General features: G+C 55.8%; 1 protein-coding gene across 5 annotated transcripts in view; it reads left to right on the forward strand.

The window, feature by feature from the left end:
* TSPAN9 (tetraspanin 9) overlaps positions 1–24116 on the forward strand; it is a 203105-nt gene extending 178989 nt beyond the window's left edge. For all 5 annotated transcript variants that reach the window (XM_074403394.1, XM_039461665.2, XM_039461664.2 and 2 more), the window contains 6 exons: positions 18550–18741; positions 19106–19180; positions 20488–20589; positions 21261–21392; positions 21798–21881; positions 23443–24116. In XM_074403394.1, coding sequence (XP_074259495.1) covers positions 18550–18741; positions 19106–19180; positions 20488–20589; positions 21261–21392; positions 21798–21881; positions 23443–23514 — 657 coding nt within the window. In that variant the 3' untranslated portion in view covers positions 23515–24116. The remainder of the gene's footprint in view (positions 1–18549; positions 18742–19105; positions 19181–20487; positions 20590–21260; positions 21393–21797; positions 21882–23442) is intronic.
* Positions 24117–24433: the final 317 nt, after the last annotated feature.

The raw sequence follows: 24433 nt of genomic DNA on the forward strand, positions 1-24433 counted from the left end.
CCCTCCTTTCCTCCCTCCCTGCCTCTCTCCCTCCTTCCTTCCTTCCCTCTCTCCCTCCCTCCTTCCCTCCTTCCTCCCTCCTTCCCTCCTTCCCTTCTTCCTCCCTTCCTGCCTCCCTCCCTCCCTCCTTCCTTCCTTTCCCCCTCCCTCCCTCCTTTCCTCCCTCCCTGCCTCTCTCCCTTCTTCCTTCCTTCCCTCTCTCCCTCCTTCCTTCCTCCCTCCCTCCCTCCCTCTTTTCTTCCTTTCCCCCCTCCCTCCCTCCGTCCCTCCCTCCTTCCATCCCTCCTTCCTCCTTCTACCAATATTTACTGAGCCCTTACTCTGTGCCCGGCACAGTGCATCACCATGGTGGTGCATGAGGAACAAGTCAGGATCTCTGCTGTTACGGAGTTCATGTTTAGCGGGGAAGACAATGATAAACACTTAAAGTAACAATAGATTGTCACAAGAAACAGAAAGGCAGCAAGGAAAACTTGAAGGATAAGTATGAGCCAGCCATGACTACCTAAGGCAGATCATTCCGGACAAAGGGAGCACCAAAGGCAAAACAGAGTGATGGGCCTCGGACCCGGCAGAGGCCAGTGAGTGGGAACCCAGCACAGAGTTGGCGAGGAAGGCAGAGGCCAGGTCTTGTAGGCCACGGGAAGGAATTTGTTCCACATACAAGCAAAAACCACTGGAGAAATTGGAACAGGAAATTTGAACCACTGGAGAAATTTGGACCATCCTGGCTGCTCTGCGGAGAATGTGTTTGGAAGAGCAAGAAGGGCTGCTGGGAAAACAGAAGATGATAGCAGGGTCGCAGTGGAGGTGGGGAGAGACGGATGGACTGGAGCTGGGAGTCGGAGGCAGAGCTGGCAGACCTCACTGATGGCTGGAAGAGTCACTTGGTTCTCTGTAGCTTGAGCAGGAAGATTTCTCCTAAGAACATGCGAGATGCCTGTGGGGCATCCAGGCCGAGTGACAAGAAATGTGGCTGCAGGAGTCAGGAGCCCACGGGCAGCGCTGACCACCCGCCCATCAGTAGTCAGGTGGGACGGTCCCTCAGCGCACTTCCACATCCTGTTCCATGCTGGACGTAGTTTTTGGCATAGTATGTGCTTAATAAATGACTATGGAAAGCAAGCAAGAGGATGGCGTGAATGAGTTACCCAGACAAAGCGCATCGGCAGTCCCTGTTGTCATATGCCTTGGGGTGGGGATGTGGATTTGTTCCCAATGGATATAACACCATTTCTGTGCCAGTGAAGAATCTGGACGTACCTGGTATTCTTAGGAATGGGGCTTGACCCTTATGGTCCTTGACAGCTTAAGTGGAGCCTTTTCCCCAGGGTTCCAGCTGGGGCTGCACAGAACAGGGTGAACCATCATAGTCCTGTGCTGCTGGGAGTTGGTCTCAAATCAGAAAATGTCTCTTGGGAGCCTACTGTACTCGAGGCACCCACCATAGGAGATACAAAGTGAGCAAGACCCAGGCCTGCCTTCAAAGAGTTGGCTGGGGCAAGTCCAACCGGAGTGAGTATCTGCAGGGCAAAATATGTTAGGTGAAGGAAGAGTCAGATGCTTCTGGAATACAGAGGTGGAGGGCCGGGGAGGGGGAGGCCATGGGCCCTTCACGATAGCACTGCTGAGTGGCGGAGGGTGGAGGGAAGGGTGTGGCTGGTGGAGGACTCCCAGAGGAGAGGCATCAGTCCCAAAGACATGGGGCATGTTCCCAAGGGACGAGGACTCTAGATTGTAGGTATAGTTGCAAAAGAATACGGAAAAGATGAGCCTGTCGAGGCCTTGAAGGAACGCCATGCCGAGGAGCTCAAGCCACGTCCCGTGGGCTGTAGGAGCTCTCTGGAGTCTGGAAGGTGTGATGTCCTCTGGGCAGAGTGATTGGATTGTGGTGACAGAGAGGAGATGGGGTGACCAACCTGAATGCCTGCCCCGTGTCCGGCCACAGGGATGAGACTGGGAACCAGGTCGGGGGAGTGGCAAGGAAGAGGTGCCTGCAGGAGACTTGCAGGGATGTGGCCTAGGGGATTCGGAGGTGGGTGCACTGTGGAGGCTGAGTGGTGATGGTGGGAGTTAACTTGTATGAGTCCTGACTCTGCATTAGGCTGTGTTCTTGTTCTAAGGGCTTTAGAAGTTTTGTCCTATTTAATGTTAATAAGGGCCTAACACGGTAAGCACCATACACAGTTTTGGAGGAGATAGCATTATTATTCCCATTTTACGGATGAAGATTTGGAGTCACGGAGGTCAGAGCTACATCTGGCAAGGGGTAGAGCTGGGATTTGGAACCCAGGCCTTGGCTCCAGAGCCTGTGCTCTCCACCACGGCTCCAGGCCCAAGCTGTGACTCCCGGATGGAAGAAGAGATGGAGAAATGCATCTCCAAAGTAGGGGATGCAGGCGGATAAGCATGTTCAAAGGACTAGGACAGACGCTGTGCCTCCGAAGATGTGACTCAGGGCACGTGCGACACACAGGAAGCAGGGATACTGCCTTTCAGGGCAAGCAAGGAGTTTTGGGCATTTTGTGATTTGAGAAGCAACATAGGCACCCTGTTCAGGAAGCCGTGATTTTCACCCTCCTGATGAACTGGGTAAGAAGCCCTGAGAGGTACCTGCAGCTGGTGCAAGAGTAAGACCCTGACCCACGTCCCGCGTGTCCAGTGTCCACAGTGTCGTGCCCACAGACCGAGGACACTGGGCTTTGGGTGACCGTGAAGGCCCCTGATACGGCCTCGCCCTTCCTCCAGGGATGGGTCTGCTCTGCTCTGCTCTGGCCCAGGTGGCACCAGCTGAGCATCCCCATTTCAGGGCGTTGGTGACCCGCTTTCTGCAGAAGGGGCAGAATCTGTAGATCACATCATTGGAGGTTTGCTTTTGCAGCAGAGGTCAGAGTTTCCTGAACAGAAGCCAGACTCTAGCTCCCTGGAGCAGCTGGTACCAGGAGGCTTAAGGTTCCATCTCCAAGTAAAATCTGGCTCTTTTTCTCTTGAATAATTTCTGCTTCCAGAGATGCAAAGCTGCCAAGTGGATGGCAGTGGCCCTGCTCCCTGCTTGTTTGAGGGTGTCTATTTTGGGGGCACCTGGAAGCAGCACCCTAAATCCCTCCACTTGCAGTGTTACTTCTTGTGGCTCCCGTGCCAGCCTCTATCTCAAAAAACACTCTTTTTGACAGCTAAAGGGGACGCGGCGCGGCAAAGTGCACGCGTCTGCATTCCGGTGCGCCCTCCTCGGCTCTCTCCGGCTGCTGCTGGGTTTTTTTTCTTTTCTGTTGAATAAGCAAAAGCAAGAGCAAATGTGTTCCTCAGATCTCATACGAAAATGCACAGTAATTGTTTCCTTTTGCTATTTTCAATATATTTCTGCTCTGTACATTGAACTTTGTTCTTAGTGCCTGTTGCCAGCACGCCATCACATAGGGCATCCCTCCCCTGCCGTTGGCCTTTTCTGAAACGGCATCTTTCCCCCTCCAGGTCTCGGTGGTGGGAATGCTTATCCTTACCGTGTGGGTGGGAGGCGCGGAGGGAGGGCCTGCTGGGATCTGCCTAAGGAGCTGCCTCGACCTGAGCCTCCCCCAGCCTATGCTTGGTCAGAGGCCTCGCACAACTCCACTCACTCCAGGTGAGGAAAGCGCCTGGACTCAGAAGTAATTGATTCTGACTTGCATCCAGGTTGGGCTGTGATTAGCAGTCCTGACTTGATGGCATTGTGCCTGAGGCTGCTGTCTTCTCCCTCTCTCTTTGTGTGTATGTAAATGGTCAGTTCCCTCGGCAGTGAATTGGCATCAGACCTTGACAGCGGTATCCGGAGCAAGTTGCATCTCCGAGCCCTGGTTTCCTTAACCAGGGTGTTTGATCATGATGTCGTCTCACAAGGGAGCGAGCGGTAAATGGCAGCACTTCTCAGGCCCAGCTCACGTGGCACTGAGACATCATTTCCTGCCACGCTTAGGGTTCCAGCCTCCCAGCTCTGTGGGCAAGTCACTTAGCTTTGGGGGCCTCCGCCTGCTCACCTGTAAAGTGGACGAATAGCAGTTACCTTATCTGTCTCATACACCCAGGGAGAGGACTGTGTAGAAGCACGGTCATGGGCTCTTAGGGCCGGAAAGGGCTTTGGCTATTATTAGTTTCAACCTTCGGTTTTATGGGTGGGAAAGCCAAGGCTCGGAGGTGTGAGTGACGCCTAGGATGACCTGGCCGAGTCAGCAGCATGTAGTCAGTGTGCTGTGTTGTTTGGGCTTCGTGACATCGCTTCCTGTAAAGGCTTACCTATCTGTTAACTCGTAAACATACGCGGAGAGGCACACCTCTCCATGTGTGGTGGTGGACGGACAGATGGCCCTTCTCTTGCCATATGTTCTGGCCTGAGGGACTGGAGGAGGTGGTGGCACTGCACGGGGCTGGGGGGAGGCGCTCCTGTTGCTGAGCTGAAGACTTCCTTTGCTTCAGCATTCCGTTTCCCTCCTTCACGTGGGCTCCTGCAATCCGTATTTGGCTATTTAGGAACCAGGGCCTCTGTGTGCCCAGTGTTGTGCTTGATACTGGGGAATGGCGCAGAGAGGTCTGAAGGGAGGCTCCTGCCCTCACGCGGGATTTGTAGGCAGGACAGGCACCCGGCAAAGGTCAGTACTTATAAGGTGGGAGTGAGGAAGGAGTCCCAGGCTTCCCTTTCCCTCTGTCACATCCACTGTGCATCTCAGTAGAAGACAGAGCAGGTCAGCTGGGGCCTCCTAAATCTTCTCCCTGAAAACAGGCTAGGCCTTGGGGAAACGTCAGAAGGCACTCTTTTTACCTAAAACAAGATCAAACCGGAAACCTTTTCACATGTGAGGCCTAAAACTGTAAACCGGAACCCTTTCATATATGATTCCTGAAACTGTAAACAGAATCCTTTTCACATGTAAGCCCTAAAAACTATGAACCTAAGATTCTTCCACGTGTAACACCTAAAGTATAAGCCGATATAAAGGCTGAACCTCCCTTTTTAGGGGAGCTTGACTATTAAGCACACATGCTACCAGGCTACCAGCTGTAATAAAAGTTCCTTCCTCCAGGATTCGGTGTCCGAGAGATCCTTTCCCGCAGCCGCTCCTGCTACAGAAGAACACGCTGAGGGCCACGATTGCCACAGTCAAGCCACTGCAGAGTATTAGGGGGGGTGAGTGGGGATTGCGAGCCTGGAGGAGGCGGTGGGGCTTCAACTGGGTCCCGATGGCTCTGGAGTGGACCGAGAACAGTGCAAAGGGAAGAGGAAGGCTTTTTAGGTATAGGGACGTGCCGTGAGCAGGGCCCGAGGTAGAGGCGTGGAAGGTGCATTTGTGCGAACCGGGTTTACACTGAAGAGCAAGGACACTCTATGAGAGGAGCATTTTTATTTGCAGAGTTTTTATTGGGTAGTAATTGGGCAGGCAAGTGTCTGAGTGATTTAGCTCACCCAGCACAGCACTTGGGACCATGAGTTTGGCTCAGAGCGTTGCTGAGAGCCTGACTGTACCTGTCGTTGTGAAACTTGGCTCACCCGCTTTGAGGATGTAATGGGGCCGGAGGGAGGCAGGTGACCTCCCAAGCCTCCCCCTCTCTGAGAGACCTGGGTCGAATGGGGCACAGAGGACCCGGGGAAGGGGGCCGGAACCCTCTCTTGCTTTGGATTTGCCTCGGCCCCTTCTGGGTCACAGAACAGCTTCCCGCCCGCCAGCCCGCCTCAGCCCGCCGCCTCTGGAGCTGGCTTTCCGCTTATCTTAATTTATTGATGAAAACTTGTTTTACGGTCCAGAGCACAGACAGTGGCAGCTCCCTGCCAAGAGAAAGCACGCCTGCAAATCGAGAAAGCAAGCTGCCTCCCAGAGATGGGTGGCTGGGGACCGGCAGGATGGCAGAGGGAGTAGGTCCCATCTGGGTAGACGCTGCTGCAGGCCTGGGTGGACAGGGCTCGGGGAGGCCCCAGGAGCAGCCCCTGTGTGCCAGCTGGGGCCGGGGCAGCGGAGGCACTGGCAGGACCTCCCTGCCTCTCCGCCACAGGCTCCTGACTCACGGCTGGTCTCTGTGACCTGGAGAATGATGGCTGCAGGCCATAAATACTAATAATGACTTTCATTTATGGCTGTGTACAAGGCGCCATGCTAGGAAGTTTATTTTCACAAACCTCATTTAATCCTGACTACAATTCTGTGCGGTAGGTACCACTAATTCCCATTTAAAACACAAGTACCAGAGAAAAAGTGATTTTCTGTGGTCCTGCTGGCTGGTAAATGAGGGAACCTGGAACTTTAACTGGGTCTACCTGGACCCAAGGCCAGAGCCAGCCACGATCACCTCTGACCCACACGCTCCAGCACTGGCTGGTGTCCTGTCACACTGCAGCTGCCTCTCCATCTTGGTGGCGTTGGTCCAGCTGGCTCGGGTATTCCCAGGCTAGGACCCTGTTTTGTGATCTTGTGTGCGGTACAATCCAGAGCGATGCTGGGCTCAGGGCAGTTGTGTGTGAGACACTTGCTGAGTAAGCAACTGGCTGCAGGGTCCCATTAGCAGGTTACTCTTTTCCAAAAAGCACAAAGCCTTTCAGTGGCTTCTGTGCTTTCCTCTGAAACTCCACATCCTTGTGGGTCAAATGAGGAAATTCTCAGCATCCCTGCTCACTACATCAGTCAGTTACAGGCACCGCATGGAAAAGGTCCCCACTCCAAGGGGCTCCAGCGTCTTCATCTGCAAAGTGGGCTCACAGCTCTGCTTAAGACTGTCATCACCATCTGCAGAGACACCGTCCATGAAATTGCCCTCTGGAAAACAAAGGGCAATGCGTTGTTGTTATTTCCATGAGCTCCCGTTTTGTGGAGATACAAGTGCAAAAAGGTCCGCCGAGCTGCAGATCAGTTCATTTTGTTCCTCCTTGCTTCCTCTTGGAGAGTGGTGTAGCCAGCAGGACCACCACCTCCACCCCGTGCAGCAGTCTGCTGCCCCTGCCTGCTGTGGCCGGGTACCCCTCCTTGCCCCGCCCACCACCAGGGCTGTGTGCCTGGCCCCCTCCACTTCCTGGCATGCCTGTGTCTCTTCCCTCACCTCAGGTTGGTCTAGAAATTTGTTGAACATGTTTAATAAAATGAAATCTTAGATTTTTCTCAGGTCTGTAGGAGGCAGGTAGAGGTTATCATCACAAGAGTCGCAGCAAATTGGGTTAAAATCCCAACTCTGTCAGCTCCACGTGTGAGCTTAGCCAAGATACTCAACCTCTTTGATCCTTTGTAAAGTCAGGGAAAATAATAGTAACTGCCCTGTATGGCTTTTGTGGAAAGGGTGGGACGCAGTTCCTGGCGTGTGATATGGGCCCAATAAATGCCAGCCTTCTCCTTGGCTTGGCTGCCTCCATTCCCACCAGTATCATTACCAGCACTGCTTTTCCACCCCGTCCTCCTCGGCTACAAGGAGGGCTCCAGGCCCAGAGGCTTGCATGTGCATTCTCTATCACAGCTAGCCTTCCTTTCTCAGAGTAGGGACGTGTCTAAGTGATGCCCTTTCTGGCTTTCATGGGAGAGAGCCAGGCAGATGACCCAGATCCCAGCAGTGGGAGGTGGTGGGTAAGAACGTGGTTTTTGGATTCAGCTGTCCTGGGCTTCTTCATTACTGAACCTCACTATGCTTGCGTTCTCTCCTCTGTAAAATGGGGAGGACACCGATACCATTGGCTTCGGAGGATTAAATGAGGCAATAGAGGCAAAGCACTCGGACTAGCACTGGTACATGATCAGCACTCATCCACAGCCACAGAGCATGAGGAGGAAGGGCAGGGGAGGCGGGCCGTGGGTGCTGGGAGCAGGTGCAGCTGCACCACGAAGAGCTCCCTGACCTGGACACGTTTGTCTGGGGAAACTGCGGACAGGCAGGCAGCTTTCAACGGAGTAACCTGAATTGCTGTGCACATGTTGCAGACAGAGGATGGCTTACAGTCTCCTGTGCTACCAGGAGAGCCCTGAAGTGGGCAGAGCCTGGCACAGGGCAGGGAGGGATCTCAGGTTGTCACTTAAGTTGGTGCTGAGACCATCTCTGGCAGAGAGGCCTGCACTTAACCGGCCCATGTCCCTCACAAAGCATGTCAGAAATGCCAAAATCCTGGCGTGGGTGGACACAGCTCCCGGCTGGCAGTATAGATGATCAGGCTGTGGGCACAGGCTCCCCAGAGAGAAGGTGCACCATGTGTGGGCCATGTCAAAGGGCTCTAGCCAAAGAGTGTGTGGGTGGCTATGTTGGGGCCAGAGATGGACCTGGTTGTCAGGTAGTCTTTCCTGATATCTATTTGTGTAATTATGGTGTTATTTGCTGAGCTAGAGCTGTGTAAGATCACCTTCATGGCATTACCGAAAGGGCCTCCGACCTGCCATGGGTGGAACGGAGGCAGCTGTGCCGAGTGAGAGGCATCCAACTACGAAGTCTCACTGTGTGACTTTACATCCGGGGGCACCTCCTTTCTCAGAACAGGGAGAACAGTCCCCACCCTCTTTGCCATCCTGAAGGATGAGTTACAGTCTCCTAAATTATTGGAGCTCTTTCCCAGAAAGATGTCTTGGGAATTCAAGGTATCCTTGTCCTGTTCTCCCTTCATTTTCCAAGGAGTTTGAGTAATAACACCTTGTACAGTGTTTATATACTGAGGAACACAAAGTGCTCAGCAGACAGAACCTGTTCATCCCCACAGTGTCCCTGAGTGCTGGGGAGGTGCTCTTCTCTCTCTCTGTCTTCTATCAGAAACATCTCAGAAAGGTTAAGGGGCTTGCCAGAGTGACACTGCACCTTTCGCTCCCCTGGGCTGCAAGTCCTGAGGTCTGGGCTGCCGATGGTTCTGCCTTCTCTGGGACGCCCAGGTGGCTGCCAGTTACACTGTCATCCCCGAAGTTTGGTTTCTTAAGCCCATCCTGCCTCCCACAGCAGCCCTGGCTTGACGATTACTGCGTGCTTTGATGCTGTCAGAAATGCCTTTCTCCCCAGATGCACAAACAATACAAATGCAAGAAGGAAAAAATATGCTGGTGTTTGGGAAATCCTTTCTCCAGACCCCTCTGACAAGCTGCTGTGAGTTCTTTGTGCCTTCCCTTCCACTTCACAGTGACCTTTGGAGTTGAGACAGTGCTGTGCACTGGGGCTGCAGACTGCCCCCCACCCCCCAGCGTTCCTCCCTGAGCAGCTGTGGCTCTGGGCATGCAGGTAATGAGACCCACCTGTCCATCCCCTACTCCTGCCCAGAGTAGAGTGCCTGCCCTGCACGTCATGCAGTGTTACTGGGGGTGGGTGGCCCGAGGCTCCGTGCTGCCTGCTGTCCAGTGCTGACAAGTTCCAGAGTTTGGAGAAAAGGCATGTCTAAAGGTCCTCCTTACCGCTACTCTCCCAGCAAAGGGCAGTCCTCCCACTAGCTCAGAGAACCGAAACCTCCCGTGGAGGCCATGACTGGTTTGTCAGCCTCCCTCTTGGGAGCTCCTTCCCCGTGCCTGTCCCGTAGGTGCTGCAGCCTGCCCTCTGTATGTTCCTGATAGGGATGGGAAACACTTGGTCTGCCCAGGGTCTGCAGCAGAGGCTCACAGTCTAGGGGCCACATCCGCCCATGCCCAGAGTGAGCAGGAGCTGCACGGGCTGGCAAGAGCTTTCAGTCACTGGGTCACAGGCCCTTCTTCCCCACACCCACTCGCAGCCCCTCTTGTGGTCACACTGTGCATCCTCGGTCTGGGAAGAGCCCCTGGCCCCACTGCCCGGGCCCAGGCCAGGCTTGATTGGGAAGAAAATATAGTTCTGCCTTGGGTGCGCAGCCTGCCCTGGTAGGGCTACGGCAGCAGCGGGAATCAATGTTTATGGACTGGTGAATGATCACTCCTCCTTTACAAGGCTGGCAGGTGCTCTGTGTTATCTGCTGCTCTTTGGCATCCCAGCCACATGTCATTTTGTGTTCCTTCTGAGGGCTGTTCCTCAGGCTTTGTTCCTTCTGACAGCTTCGGACCCACACTGGGGCCCCAGGGGATTCTGGATGTGCCTCCACCTCCTTTTCCAATTCCTCATGGAGGGAGAAGGCCTATGGGTCTTCCCCTCCCTTTTGGGAGCTCCTTCCCCGTGCCTGTCCCATAGGTGCTGCAACCTGCTGTCTGTGTGTTCCTGATAGGGACAGGAAACAGCTGTGCCCTCTCACTTGGTCTGCCCAGGGTCTGCAGCAGAGGCTCACAGTCTGGGGGCCACATCCTCCCATGCCCAGAGTGAGCAGGAGCCGCACGGGCTGGTAGGAGCTTGGGATCACCGAGTCACAAGTGAGAAAGATGCTGGTGGAAAGTCACAAGGTAGAGAGACACTGGCACCTGGGAAGGTGGACCTGGGGCCTGCTGTCAGGTGGCCTGGGGACAGGGTGCAGGTGGAGGTGCAGAAAGCGACCTGATCACCCTGGAGCCTTTCTCCCAGAAAGAGGCATGGCTTATAACAGGGTGTGTCAGGACAGCACGTGGTAGATGCCCCCATCCCTCCCCGTCTCTGATCCCTGCTGTCTAGGCATCACTGTGTTGGAGACTGGTCATCCCTCACCTGTGCCCTGGTCTTTGAAGCCCGGGATAGACAGCTTCTCCCTGGCTTCAGGGCTGTACCAACCTAGGGTCTCACAGATGCCTTGGTTGGAGCGAGCCCCTAGGCAGGGCAGGTGCCCCCCATACTGAGGCCAGGCCAGGAAGCCCAAACAGGTGGGTAGTGCTTCCACAGAGCCAACTCTGCCCCATCCAGGGGCCAGAGGACACCAAGCCCTTTGTGCAACTGGGGACCAGGACTGCTGGTGACTGGGCATTTATCTCCCCACCCAGGGCCCTGAACTCCCTGCAGGGTGGCAGGGGGCTATCCCCAAAGTCTCAGGTAGAATCTCCTTCATCATGGACTCTTCCACACCACTGTACACTTTGGGGTTTTCGATGGCAAGGGGTGTAGGTATTGTAACAGGACTCAGGCTCAGCTGCTAGGGGTTTTGGTCGACTGGGGAAGAGTTACAAAGTTGGCTGAGGAGAATTGGCACTCTTGAAACCTAATTCAGGAGCTTTATAACCCGAGACCCCCAGCACCACCAGCACGATGTCCCTGAGGTTTGGCCGTGTGTAGACATGTTCTCCCAGAACAGTCTTATATGGAGAATAACCCCATTCTGGTATAATCAAAATGTAGCTAGGTTGTAGATATGCAAATGCTTTATGTAATGTTTATTTGGAGGAAAATTAGGCACAAAAATGTGATCTCCCTGACACCTAGGTAAGTTGGTGAGAGTCGGGGCTGCAGAGTGGAGGTGTGAAGGTGAATTGGAGGCTTTAGAGAAAGTGTGGGGTCCAGCAGTGATGACCGAGGAATCATGCCATCTGGCTTGAAGTTGGGCACAGGCTCAGTGTGAGACTAAACTGTGCTGTGGCTGCCACTCAAGCCAATGGGGGCTCAGGCTGAATTGCTACAAGCATAGAGCTCAGAACATGGGAGGGGAAGAGCTGGTCCTGCCATAACTGGAGCCTAACTTTCAGTTTGAGACAGGCCTGTTTTACTTGTTCTTGGGCTTCTTGGGCAAAACTAGGATTGATGCATGTTAGCCACAGGGGGAGGTAGGTTCTTGCATTAACTAGAAAGAATTCTTGCCTGATTAGAGTTATTAAAAAAAGAAAAAAAAAGGAATGGAGTACATTGTGGTGAGCATGGGGACCCTAGGAGACCCCGTGTGGCTGCCCCCCACTCCGTGGTTCCACCGAGCTGTGGTCCTCTTGCCTTCTGGGTGACTTTGGCAAAGATGTCTGTGACTTTGTCCCTTTATTTCCCTCGGTGCACAATTGGAGGCATCAGTGGCTCTCCCTCCTCCCCTACCCCTCCTGCCTCTCCCTTTATGGCTGTGAGAATGAATGAGCTGCGGGGGCCCTTGGAGGCAAGTGGTGTCTGAAATACAAAGCAGCGGCTGCACTCCTGGCACTGATGTATTGTCTCTGCTCCCCATGATGAAGTTCTTGGCAGGTCGGCTTCTTCCAGAGCCAGGCAGGTTCATTACTAGCCGGCATGTCAGGCTGCGAAATTAAAGTGGTTTTGGGTTTTTTTCTTTTTAAAAAATTCTCCACATCCACTCATTTATTAAATGCCATTAAATGCTGGGCCTGGTCTTGGCTCGTAGAAGAAACATTAGGGAGCACTGAGCCCTAGCATCTGAGATTCTCCTGCAAGCAAACAGTGGATGAGGGGGGCAGGGGCCAGGTTGGGGGCCACCAGTGACATCCGATGCCAGGAGCCCAGGTGCCTTGTGGGGCTCTGCAGACACATGAGGCTGTGGGGATTAAAATAGGGCAGCAGAGTTGGGAGCCACCCGTGGACACTGGGGGTTCCAGGAGTGGGGAAGACGGGGTGCACAGGGGGCTGCCTTTTCAGGAGGGTTTACATGTCTAGATCTGGTCCTGTTCCCCAGCTGTGGCCTGCTCAGGCCCCTCTGTCCACCCCCATCATTCATTCATTTATTCGTTCCTCTAGCAAATCTTTATCTAGGAATCCAGGCATGTTCTGGGCCCTACAGTGGATGAAAAACGGGTAAGACCCAAGCCCGCGTCCTGGAAAGGCATGTGTTTTTAGTGAGGGTGGGCAGCAAGTCTGCACAGAAGCCTGGGAAGTCCCAGATGTGCTGCTTGGGCCCAGCACTCGTGAGGAGTCATCCCTGGGGAGGGGCCGCTCCCACCAGTGGAAGACTGGTGGCAGACGTGAAGGATATGGGCAGCGGCTGCCCCTGGGCTCTAAGCAGCATGGAAGTGGTGGAGAAGCTCAGGAAGGGGGAAGTTTGAAGGGGGAATTGTGTCCCCCACCCTCAGGGAAATAGGATGCCTGCATGAAATATACGTAACAACACATGGCAGAAGCATGTATTTAAACCAGTCTACGTGGTTCAAGCTGAAGACAAGGAAGACGCCGTGGGGATATGAACTAACTACAAGACTTAACAAATGAGGCGAGACGAGTGTGGGCTCACTGCACTGCCATAGCCTGACCGGGCCTCAGTTTACCTGCTGTGTGTATTTTGGATGGGTCTCTGTTGAGAAGGACGATCCTGACACAGCCCAGTGACTTGGGGCTCTTCTCTGTGCGGGGGGCCTGCACCTTCTTCCTCCTTTGGAGTCAGGGCAGGGCCCAGGCTGGATCACCCTGTGGGACTTGAAGGCATTGCCAGGAGTGAGGCCCCACTGCAGGCTCTGCGGATTTAACCACAAAAACGACAGGCCCAAATACTGGCTCTCAAGGAGGCCATTGGCAAATGTAAGGATGGGATTCGTCTTCTCAAATTTAGATGTGGATTTGTTTGTAGCCCTGATTTGAAGTTACTTTGAAATGCATTTGGTTGGGGCAGGGGCAGGGGCAGGGGAGGATTGGTACTCAGGCTGGCCCCTGGGCCGGCTCTTGGTCAGAGGAGGACACCGGACCACACCAGAAGTGGCTGGTGACCTCCTGCGGGTTGGTGCCAGCATTGCCCAGGGCCCAGTCCCCTGAGTCACCCTGCCTCGCCCCAGATTGTCCCATCGTGGGCTAGATTATAGCTCAGTCATCTCAGCTGAGACAACCCTCTGATTTTGGAAGGGAATTTTCCCGAATGCCACCAGCTAAGCTCTCCGGCTTGGAGCTTTGGCTGTGCCACCATGGACCGGCCTTGCCTCCTTCCTGTGCTGGGCTCCCTCCACCAGGAGTGGCTCCCCTGTCCTGTGCCTCCCTCCCCCGCTCCTGCCGCACCCTCTCCCTGCCTGTTGCACTGGCTTCAGAGGTCAGCTCGCTGTCTTCCCACCCTCGACCTGGCTTGCCAAGACACCATGGCCAGCCTGTTTCTGCTGTCACCTCCTCCCTCCTGTCCTTGCTCCCTCCCTGGCCTCATAACTGCCCAGGCCGGCTCTCCCCAACTCACCAGCTGGAATCTCCCCAGCACCCTGGGGACATCCTTGTCATTGGCTCTTGCTTCCCTACCGCTGGAGGAAACACACCAGGTTCTTCCTCCAATGGCTGTTCTCACGATGTTGACACCCCAAGTGTGGGTGCCTGGATGGGGGGTAGGATTTCTCAAACTCTGTTGACAATTGGGGCCGGACAGTTCTTGACTGTGTGGGCTGTCCTATGAGCTGTAGGGTGTTTAGCAGCATCCCTGGCCTCTACTCACCAGATGCCAGGATCAGCCCCCGCCGAGTTGTGGCGACCAAAAATGTCCCCAGACATGCCACATGTTCCCTGGGAGCAGAATTGCTCCTCAGTGGGAACCACTGGGCCGGGGGCTAGGAGCATCGTGTCTCAGACTCAGCTAAGACTGCGCTGGAGGAACCTGAGAAGTGATCTTTGTCCAAATCCTGAATTTTAAAGGAAATCGGGCCTCCGAGAGCTAAAGAATCTTAAGGTCACACCAGGGAGCCCATGATGAGAGAGGCTTTGTAGGAAAAGGAATCAGGCAGCTCTCTGCAGGCTGGGCTGGAAACCAGAGGCCAGGGGCAGGGAGGGCAGTGGGGGCTACTGGACATGGGACCCAGGGCGAAGGTGGGTTGTCCTGGTGCCTGTCTCCTGTCAGTCGGAGGTCTCCTGGGCGGTAGTACAGGCCTCTGCACCGAATGCCAGAAACCAAAGTATTGTCCCATCCTGGCAGTGTGACTGGGGACTTCCGTGTTCTGCCTTAGCTTTATGGAAAATCCAGGCATGATCTTTGTGTTTTCCTGCCTGGAGGCTCTGTTAGTGCTGGGCCATCAGAAGATGGGAGCAGAGGGCTCATCTTGGCGGGAGCCCTCGGGGGATGGGAGCATGGCAGTGGGGATGTGCCTGGCACCACACTCTGCTGTATGGGCCTCCTCGCTCGGCAGACGTGCACCACGTGTGGAGCTGGGCGAGGGGGCTGTGATGGAGGCGGGAACAGGTTTGAGGGCTTGGAGAGGAAGGCTTCAGGTCCAGACTGCCCCCACCGAAGGGCAGGGCACAGATCTTACTTGGGGCCTGGTCTGGGCCCTGTAGGACTTTGGACAGGAAATGGGAAGGGAAGCAGATTTGGGGACAGGGCACCAGTTGTGTTCCCTAAGAGGTAGAAGGAGGCTTCTGGGTGGCTCTCGAGTGCGAAGTCAGAGAACCAGTTTGCAGAGAGGTGACCAGTTCCTGGGAGTTTCTGACTTTAGAGGTTTTCCTACATAGAGGCTCCTGAGCATTCCAGCCCTTCCCCCACGAGGGAAGTAGAGGGGCTCAGAAGGGTACCCCCCTTCTGCAGGCACACCCACAGTGGGAAATGGCTTCAGGAGAAAGGTATACTCTGAGAACTTTTCCAGGCCCGGGAGGGTCCAGGCTCTGAGCTCTGGGGTCCTGTGTGTCTCCAGCTGCGGTGGGTGGGGGGCACCCCGCAGTTCTTCCTGCCGCAAGTGCCTGTGGCAGCGGGGTTTCCGCTTACTCATTCCAGGATCTGGCTTTTAGAGCCATAAATCTTCAGCATGAAGATCATAAATTCTCCACGGTATGATTAATGAAAGAAAAATTGAGACGGCAGCATAGAAGCTGACCAGATTGAAGAAAAGTCAAGAGTGACTGTTTGGATGAAAGTTTCAGCCGTCACTGGCGAACCCAGAGCGTCTGAACCAGCCTGGAGCGCCACCTGGTGGCTGTAGCGGGGCTAGCCCCCGTTCGGGGGCGAAGCTTTGCGATAGCCCAGTTGGGCCCATGCTGTGGATCTGAGTGTGCTCATTCCTTGGGAGCCCTGACCTGGTTCCTTGTGGGGCTGCGCCAGGGGACAGAAGGCGCAGGACCACTCTCCACAGTGTGGAGGACCTGGGCCACTGCTGGACGTACCTCATTCGGAGCCCCCTCCAGCTCCTTGCACTGTCTCTGCATTAGTAATACATGGAGGTGTCTGTCCCCACCTTTTTCTTCATGCACAGTGTAGACCACCTTTCTGCTTCCCCATTTATCAAAATCCTACTGATTCTTCAAAGCCCAGCAAGGCCTGTCAATGCTACCTTCAGAACATCTCAAATTGGACCATTCTCACCGATCCTCCGTAGCCTCCTGCTATGAGCTATGAGTCGTCGCAGCTCCCACCTAATCACAGCCGCCTCCCAGTCGCTCTCCTGGCCTCCCCAGGGCCCTCCCGCGGTCTGTCCTCCAAACAGGAGCCAAAGTGATCTGCTGAAAACCTCTATCCGATCGCATCACTCTCCAGCTCTGGGGCCTTCCCATCATACTGAGGACGCCCACACGTTTCCTTTACCTGCAGGGTTCCAGCTGGCCTGGCCCCCAGCCACCCTGCCTGCTTTGTCTCCTGCCATGTATCACCTCACTCACTGTTGTGCCACACAGCCAGCGTGCTCCTCCTTGGCTGCCTAGGCTCCTTCCCACTTCGGGGCTTTGGCTCCTGCTGTTCCCTCTGTCTGGAACATTCTTCCCCCGGATAGTAGCATAACTATCTGGGGGAAGAATGTTTATTTGGGTTTTTGGTTAAATACCACCTCTTCTAAGATGCCTTCCCTGCCCACCCACTCCCCAGTTATTTTTCTGGCTGTTTACCTAGCCTTGTTTTTCTGTGCGCGACATGTCAGCAGCTGAAGTTATGCTATTTGTTGCTTACGTAAGGTCGGTATCTCCTGTAAGACCCTATTCTTTGTGAAGGCAGGGTCTTTGCTAGTGAGGTATATGCCGTCTCCCAGCTTGGAGAAGGGCCTGGGGCTAAATATGCAGGTGTTCACTTGGGTTTGTGGAGGAATAAGTGAAGGAGATGCCCTTTCTCAGGGAAGCGTCTGTCCCCTCCTCTCGCCTTCCCATGGGCATCACCACCCTGCCTGATTGCGGGCGACCTTGTCTCAGCCCTGAGCCTGTTTCCTCCCAGCAGCCAGAGCAGCTTGAGAGCAGGGGCTGGGCTGATTCCTGGAGTCAGCGCAGTCGGCACAGGCCCTGGCATGGAATGGCTGCCCAGGAACTACCTTTCCAGCAAGCAGTGCCCAGAACTGGCCACCCACTTCACGTACTTTACGTCATTCTAATTCTCACAACACTCCCATAGGAAGGGGATGATATTCTCACTCTGCATACGAGAGGTTTGCAAGCTCACGTCACCAGGATAAGCTGGAGCTGGGATAACCTGTTCGGGTCTGTGACTCCCAAGCCCTTACGCTCTGCACTTTCACCTGGCACGGAATGTTCTCGTCCTCCATCTGCCCCAAGTCCACCTACCCTTTAGGGACTGCCTCCTTCAACGGGCTTCTGTGACTGTCAGAGTGATGGCCTCCTCTGAACGCCCATGGCACTGATTGGGCACCAGTCCATCCCACCTGGGAGTGCTAGATGTTGTACTTGTACTGCTCCCATCCAGCCAGAACAGAGGCCCCTGGAAAACAGGTCTCTAAAGTGGTTGTAGCTTTTCTGGCATGGCACACTGCATGCTGTAGGCACTCAATCAATACTGTTTGATTGATTGGCTCCTCAGACTCGGCAAACTTCTCCTGAGCTGGCGGAGGGAGTGGGGGAGTGCCAGCTATATCGAGCATAAAATAAGGCAGATGTGGAGATTCGCAGCCAGTGAAAGAGAGGCTTCCCCAGGTGGAGCTGGCGGCGCCGGCAGCCCCAGGAGTGCTGTTGGGGAGAGAGTCACTTTTTTGATTTTGGTGCTGATCATGCTGGAGGCCAGCTTTATTTTGTTTTATTTATTTATTTTGAGACAGTGTCACTTTGTCACCCAGGCTAGAGTACAGTGGCACAATCTCGGCTCACTGCAGCCTCCATCTGCCAGGTTCAAGCCGTTCTCCTGCCTCAGCCTTCCAAGTAGCTGGAACTACTCATGCCACCATGCCTGGCTAATTTTTGTATTTTTACTAGAGACATGTTGGTTATACCATGTCGGTCAGGCTGTTCTCAAACTCTTGACCTCAGGCGATCCACCCGAGGCTGGCTTATTGGATGGATGGCGAGGGCAGCCAGGGACTCCCATGTCCCGCACGCTGGCCAGGTCCCTGGCCAGCTGACCAGTGCCTTCTTTCTCCACCTGTGGGAAGTTGTTCTTCAGACTCCAGTAGACAAATGGCCCTTTGGGTCAGAGTAACAGGACACAGCCGCTGGGAAGTTCTGGCTCTGAGAAACCTGATTCCAAGGGTCTCTTCCTGCCTCTAGAGATGAAGTCTTCCTTGCTTTCCCGACCCCAGTGCTCCTCTCTCGCCCGGCCTCCAGCTTGGTCACCAGAGATTCTTCTCCGTCACACGGAGTAACCTCAGCCGCTCACATGTGCCCAGTACCTTTCACGGATTTGTTACACACTTCTGTCTCTGTGTGGTTTGATTGATCCTCAGAGTGACCTGGGAGGCTCGTGAAGCTGATGCGGTCTCCAAGGTCACGCGGGGAGACTGAGGCACAGAACGGCAAGGGGACTGTCCGGGTCACACAGCCGACATGCTTCGGGTCTGTGGCCGTGCCTGACGGCAGCCTGGTTCTCACCTTGTGGATTCTGACCTTGTCTGTGTCTCAGGGCACGGGGTGGGGACTGCGGTGTCCCCGGGTCCGTGGAGGAGTGTGAGAGCAGTGCCGGGCTAACGGGCTTTCCTTCCTCTCCAGCTCTGTGGCTGTGGGCTGCTTGGAGTAGGCATCTGGCTCTCCGTGTCCCAAGGCAACTTTGCCACCTTCTCCCCCAGCTTCCCCTCGCTGTCTGCAGCCAACCTGGTCATCGCCATAGGCACCATTGTCATGGTGACGGGCTTCCTCGGCTGCCTGGGGGCCATCAAGGAAAACAAGTGCCTCCTCCTCAGTGTAAGTTGTGTTCGAATCCCAGCCCCTCCAACTCCCGATCTGGTACCTGGGCCCCCGGGACAGGCGAGGCCTGGAACATCAGCCATCTGAATGTCCAACTTGAGCCCAGGGAACCTGCTTCTACAATGTTCCAGGCCCGACCACGCCCCTCCTCTTCGTGATTGGTTATGGATGCCCCTAGTTGCCCCTCCACTTCCGGGTTAGTTCAGCTCCTTTATGTCCCTGTCCTAGCTCTCTGGGTCTCCTTGGGAGGAGCTGGCCTCTCCCAGACCTGGGAAGCCCCACCTGTCCCTGCCTCCCACGTTCTTCTTGTCCTCAGCCGTGCCCATGACCACCTACCCATGCCTGGGCCTTTCCTTTCCAGTTTTTCATCGTCCTGTTGGCCATCCTCCTAGCAGAGCTGATCTTACTCATCCTCTTCTTTGTCTACATGGACAAGGTAAGCCTGACCAGATGGGGGGTGGGGGGCAGGGAATGGCACTGGCCTTGGGGTAGGGCCAAGCAGGCCAGGGTCCCTTCTCTGGCCAGAGGAAGAGTGCTGGCGAGCGGCACCAGGGCAGAGAGGAGGATGGAACCGAGGGTTGGGAAAGCCACCAAGGAAAGACCAGAGGGAAGGTCTTGATGGGGGCAGCGTGGGGCAGACAAGGTTGGAGGGTGGGGAAGTTGGCTGTGTACCGTCCCAGGGAGTGGAGTCCTCTGCAGGACCAGAAATGGCAGGGGGCTACCTCTGGCGCTAGTGAGCTCCCTGTCACTGGAAGTAACTAAGCTGCTTGGAGAAGGGATTCCGACCTCACCAGGTGGTTGGGCTGGGTGATTTGAGAGCAACCCACCAGAAACAAGGAGGCACTCTCTGGGCGACGCTGGCTGAGCAGGACCGCCAGCTCAGGGAAGCTCCACTTCCTGCTCTAGAGCCCTTGAGGACGGGCGCTGCTCCTGGGTTCAGGAGGGTGGTGGGTGACCCCTGGAACCTCGCCAGGCCGGGCATTTCACAGTCGAGTGAGACTGGCCGGGATTTCGGTGTCTCGGGCGTGGCAGGCCCTGGGGTACCCTGCACTACAGAACTCTGTAAGGATTCGTTCTTGAAGTAGCTGCCTGAGCCACACTGAAAGTGAGAGACATCGTTAGGATGGGAAACAAGCATTTTTTAGTTTTGTGCTTGTGAAAGGGAAGAAAGAACAGTGTCCAGAGATTTCTCTGTCTTGGCCCTTTTGTGAGAATTGTTTCCCAGAATTCTTACAACAGCCCCAGGAGTAGACACTGCTCTTCAGTATCAGATAAAACAGCGGGGAGGGAGGTGCAAGGTCACATGACCTGTCTTCTTTCCTGCAGTTCCCAGGGTGTGTTTTGAGAGGGGCAGTCTGTGGGGAAGCTGTGTCGTGGGGGGATGGGGGTGGCAGAGTGGACCGTGTGTGTGGCTGGTCCTGGGATGGGGGAGTGGGAGGCACGTGGCGTGCTTTTTGCCTCTGGGCATTATGCCCTGGGCCCTGAGTTTAGCTCTGCTGGGAGGTGGTGGGTGCATCAAGGCCTGCTGTGTTTGAAGCCGAGAGCATATGCCTACCTCTGTGCCTCTCTTGGGCCAGCAGAGCCCCCACCCCCTTGGGCAAGGCCTTCCAGACCAGCTGCCTCCCCTGCCTTCCTCCGCCCACCCCGCATCTGTCACCCACCCTCCTGGGTGACCTGAGGTGGGCCTGAGAGACGAGCTGCGTGCTGGTCCCAAGCGTCCTGCTGTGTCCCTCCGCCTGGCAGGTGAACGAGAACGCCAAGAAGGACCTGAAGGAAGGCCTGCTGCTGTACCACAACGAGAACAATGTGGGGCTGAAGAACGCCTGGAACATCATCCAGGCCGAGGTGTGCGCTCAGCCACGCTGGGGGGGCCGGCAGGGAGGAGGGGTGGTGGCCAGCGCTTGCAGCTGCCTTCCTGGGGACCCGGCCGGGTGCCTGTGCTTTCTGGATTTTAACCGGGAGTCGGGTGGTACCCATGGGGGCATTTGCCTGAACTGCCAAGTCAGATGTGATACGGCAAGGTGCAGCCAGAGGGGGATGAGGACACAGGAGGGGCAGGCCTAGGAGAGCTGTGGCTGAGCTTCGGGATGAATGACTGAATTTATTTTAGCAACAGGTTTGCCTTCCTGACGAGGCTTGGCTTAGGTGAGGGGAGGCTCTTGCTCGAAGAGGAAAACAAGTCCATACTCCCAGATGTGCCCATTTAGGCCCTGGGGAGGGGCCGGCGGGGGGCGGAGTGACAGGCAGCTTGGGATGATTTACAGAAAGAGCAGAGTGGGCGAGCACAGGCTGCATTGCCGTCTCCCGCCCTGGTCTCCAGGAAGGAGCGCTCACTCACTTCCCCAGTGGGCCCAGCTGAAGCCCAAAGAAGGGGAAAGAAGCGGGCCCTTGTCTCCTCCCTTAACTCCAGGTGGCCACTTTTGGGGGGCTGGGGTTTGCCTGGGCGGGGGAAGACCCTGGAGAGGAAGGGGCAGGCCCCTGCAGGTCTGACCGCCCCTTCCGTTCCCGCGGGCTAGATGCGATGCTGCGGTGTCACCGACTACACTGACTGGTACCCAGTGCTGGGGGAGAACACGGTCCCTGACCGCTGCTGCATGGAGAACTCCCAGGGCTGCGGGCGCAACGCCACCACCCCTGTGTGGAGAACGGTGAGGCTGGGGGTGGGCTGCTTGGGTCCGAGAGCCCATGTGTGGATGCCCTGACACAAGGAGATACGGGGAGGCCGGGCCTGGGACACTAAGAGGTTGGCCGAATGTGGGGTGGGGTAGGGACTTACAAAAATAAAGCTGAAAGGCAGGTGGAAAATGGGGGGCGGCTGGACCCACAGTTAGGAGAGTCAGAGGGTGAGGGGTTGAATGGGGTCTGAGGCTGCGCAGCTGGCCTTGCAGGTGGGGCAGAGGCTGTGCCAAGGGAGGGGGACAGGGCTGAGGCCAGGGAGTGCTGGGAGGTAAGAGCAAGGGCGAGGTGGGTGAGGGAGACAGTGAGGTGGGAGCCGGGCTGCAGGGAGCGCACGCTTGGGCTGGGACCCTAACCTCGTGGGCCTCGCTCCCCAGGGCTGCTATGAGAAGGTGAAGTTGTGGTTCCATGACAATAAGCACGTGCTGGGCACGGTGGGGATGTGCATCCTCATCATGCAGGTAAGAGGGGCGTCCCCTGGGGCCCCGCCCTCCCTGTGGGCCTCAGCGAGGAGGAAAGGAAGCACAGACCAGTGAAAGCGCTGTTGGTACACGGCGGAGGGTCTGGAATTCATCACGGCACTTGAAGCTTGGCAGCTGTGCCCGCGCCCTTTTCACAGAGCTCCGATGCGAGAGCGAGAGCTGAGAATGTGCTCAGGGCTGCCTGTGGCCAGGCCTGGGCTGGGATATTGAAGCTGGAGTCAGCCCCCATGGGTTCCCCCAGTTCTGCCCAAACCTTGAGCCCGGAAAGCCACGCAAGGCACACAAGGTGTCCCCCCGTCACCGTGTTTACAGCTTGTGCCGATGGCACACTATCTGTGGTGACTGTGAGACCACAGCAGGCTTCCTTCTGCCTCCTGCACTCCTCCGGGTCCCTGGCTCCCTTCAGGATTCAGGAGTGGAGGGACATGAGTAGTGACATCGTCCTGAGCACACAGCATTGGTAAAACAGCCCTGTTGCTGCCAAGACATTGCACCATGAATTCCACAACCGGACAGGAGTGGCTTGGCAGGAGTCTATTTTTTTTTTTTTCAAGAGACAGGGTCTCACTTTGTTGCCGGGGCTGGAGTGCAGTGGTGCCATCATAGCTCACTGTAGCCTCAAACTCCTGGGCTCAAGCAATCGTCCCTCTTCAGCCTTCCAAGTATCTGGGACCACAGGCATATGCATCATCACACCTGAATAATTAAAAATAATTTAAAAAAAAATCAAGACGGGGTCTCCCTATGTTGCCCAGGCTGATCTCAAGCCATCCTCCCACCTTGGCCTCCTAAAGTGCCACCGTGCCTGGCTGGCATGAGTCTTTTTTATTTTTCTTTCTTTCTTTCTTTCTTTTTTTAAAGAGATGGGGTTTTGCTATGTTGCCCAGGCTAGAGTGCAGTGGCTGTTCACAGGTGCATTCCCACTACTTATCAGCACGGGAGTTTTGACCTGCTTCGTTTCCGACCTGGGCCGGTCCACCCCTCCTTAGGCAACCTGGTGGTCCCCCGCTCCCTGGAGGTCACCGTATTGATGCTGAGCTTGGTGCAGACACCTGATCGGCATAGCGCACTCCAACCCAGAACTCCTGGGCTCAAGCGATCCTCCCACCTCAGCCTCCCGAGTAGCTGGGACTATAGGCATGTGCCACCGCGCCCGGCTGGCATGAGTCTTGAGTGATCCCTGCCACCTCCCACTCTGCACCTTAGCTCCTGTGAGTCCCCACTTGGGGCCAGTTCCTCGTGCATTCTGTGCTCTCAGCGCCCCTTTGAGTGGGCATGCTTGTGCGTCTTGCAGAGGTCTGATGGCTTCTGGTCAAACAGCCCCAAGAGGCTGAGCCAGAGTTCATCTGCGTGTGGCCTCAAGCAAGGGCTCCAGGGTGACCTCTGTTCACCATTTTCTTCATTCCGCAAGCATTTCCTGGCACGCCAGTCGCCTTCCCTACTTGCTCTAGGTGCTCTGTGACCTCCCAAGCCCCTTAGGGCCGAGGTCAGGTTCAGGCTGCTGCGGCTCCCACCTCAGGCCCTTCCCCGTGTCTTTCAGATTCTGGGCATGGCCTTCTCCATGACCCTCTTCCAGCACATCCACCGGACTGGTAAGAAGTATGACGCGTGAGCGGGCTGGCCGGGAGTGCCCGCCCCACCCCGCTGCCCTGTGGAGGGAAGAGGATTGAGCTTTGTGTCACCTGCCTGCACTCTCCAGACGTGACCTCTGCACCCACCCACCCCAGCCTGCCCCACCCCACCTGCCCTGCCTCAGCCTCGGACTTCTCGGTGGGTGGAGTGCCAGGGAGGAGGAGGCACACAGAGACCTGGGGCTTGGGGCACCTGGATTCCTGCATCTGCATATGCCTATTTGCCAAAGACGACAGGGTGGGCTGGGGTGCTCTCAGGAGGAACCCTCCCCGGCACTGATGGGCTTCTGCCCCTGCCCTTCCTCACACTGACACTTTGTCCCCACATGCCGTGGGGAGCAGAGTGCCCCCCTCCATGGAGATACTGTCCCAGCGGGGGCTGCTGCGTCCGTGGTCACCACAGGGCACTTGGCGGGGTGGGGGTCTGCCGGCCTCTGGCCAAGGCCCCTGGAGCATCTCGCCCAGGCTTTTTATACCTTACAATGTAACTTTTTTATTTTATTTTACTCTACGATTATTCAGGAATATTATCTCTCAGATAAGTTTAGGGTTAGATTTCTGATTTGTAACTTTTTACTGTGTTGATTTCTTTAATGGTTTGAATTTTTTTTCCCCGAGGGTGAGGGATGGGTGGGAAGAGAGGACATCTGTCCAGTCTCAATCAGGACACACCACCGTGTGACACCCAGGAGGCTCTCGGATGGGGCGTGCCAGCGCCTTCAGAGCGTGTGGGAAGGAGGGGGTGTGGACGGGATGCAGGACCTCACCAGGCCTGGTGTCCGAGGACGGGAGCCTGGAAGAGGCGGGTGGAGCATGAAGCAGGCTCGAGGTGCCGCTGCACAGGGTGGCATTTGCTCACTGAGTGAGCCAGGAAGGCCAGGGCAGGGGGTCCCATGGCGC

Source organism: Saimiri boliviensis, chromosome 7, assembly GCF_048565385.1.
Source record: "Saimiri boliviensis isolate mSaiBol1 chromosome 7, mSaiBol1.pri, whole genome shotgun sequence".
NCBI classification, from domain to species: Eukaryota; Metazoa; Chordata; class Mammalia; order Primates; family Cebidae; genus Saimiri; species Saimiri boliviensis.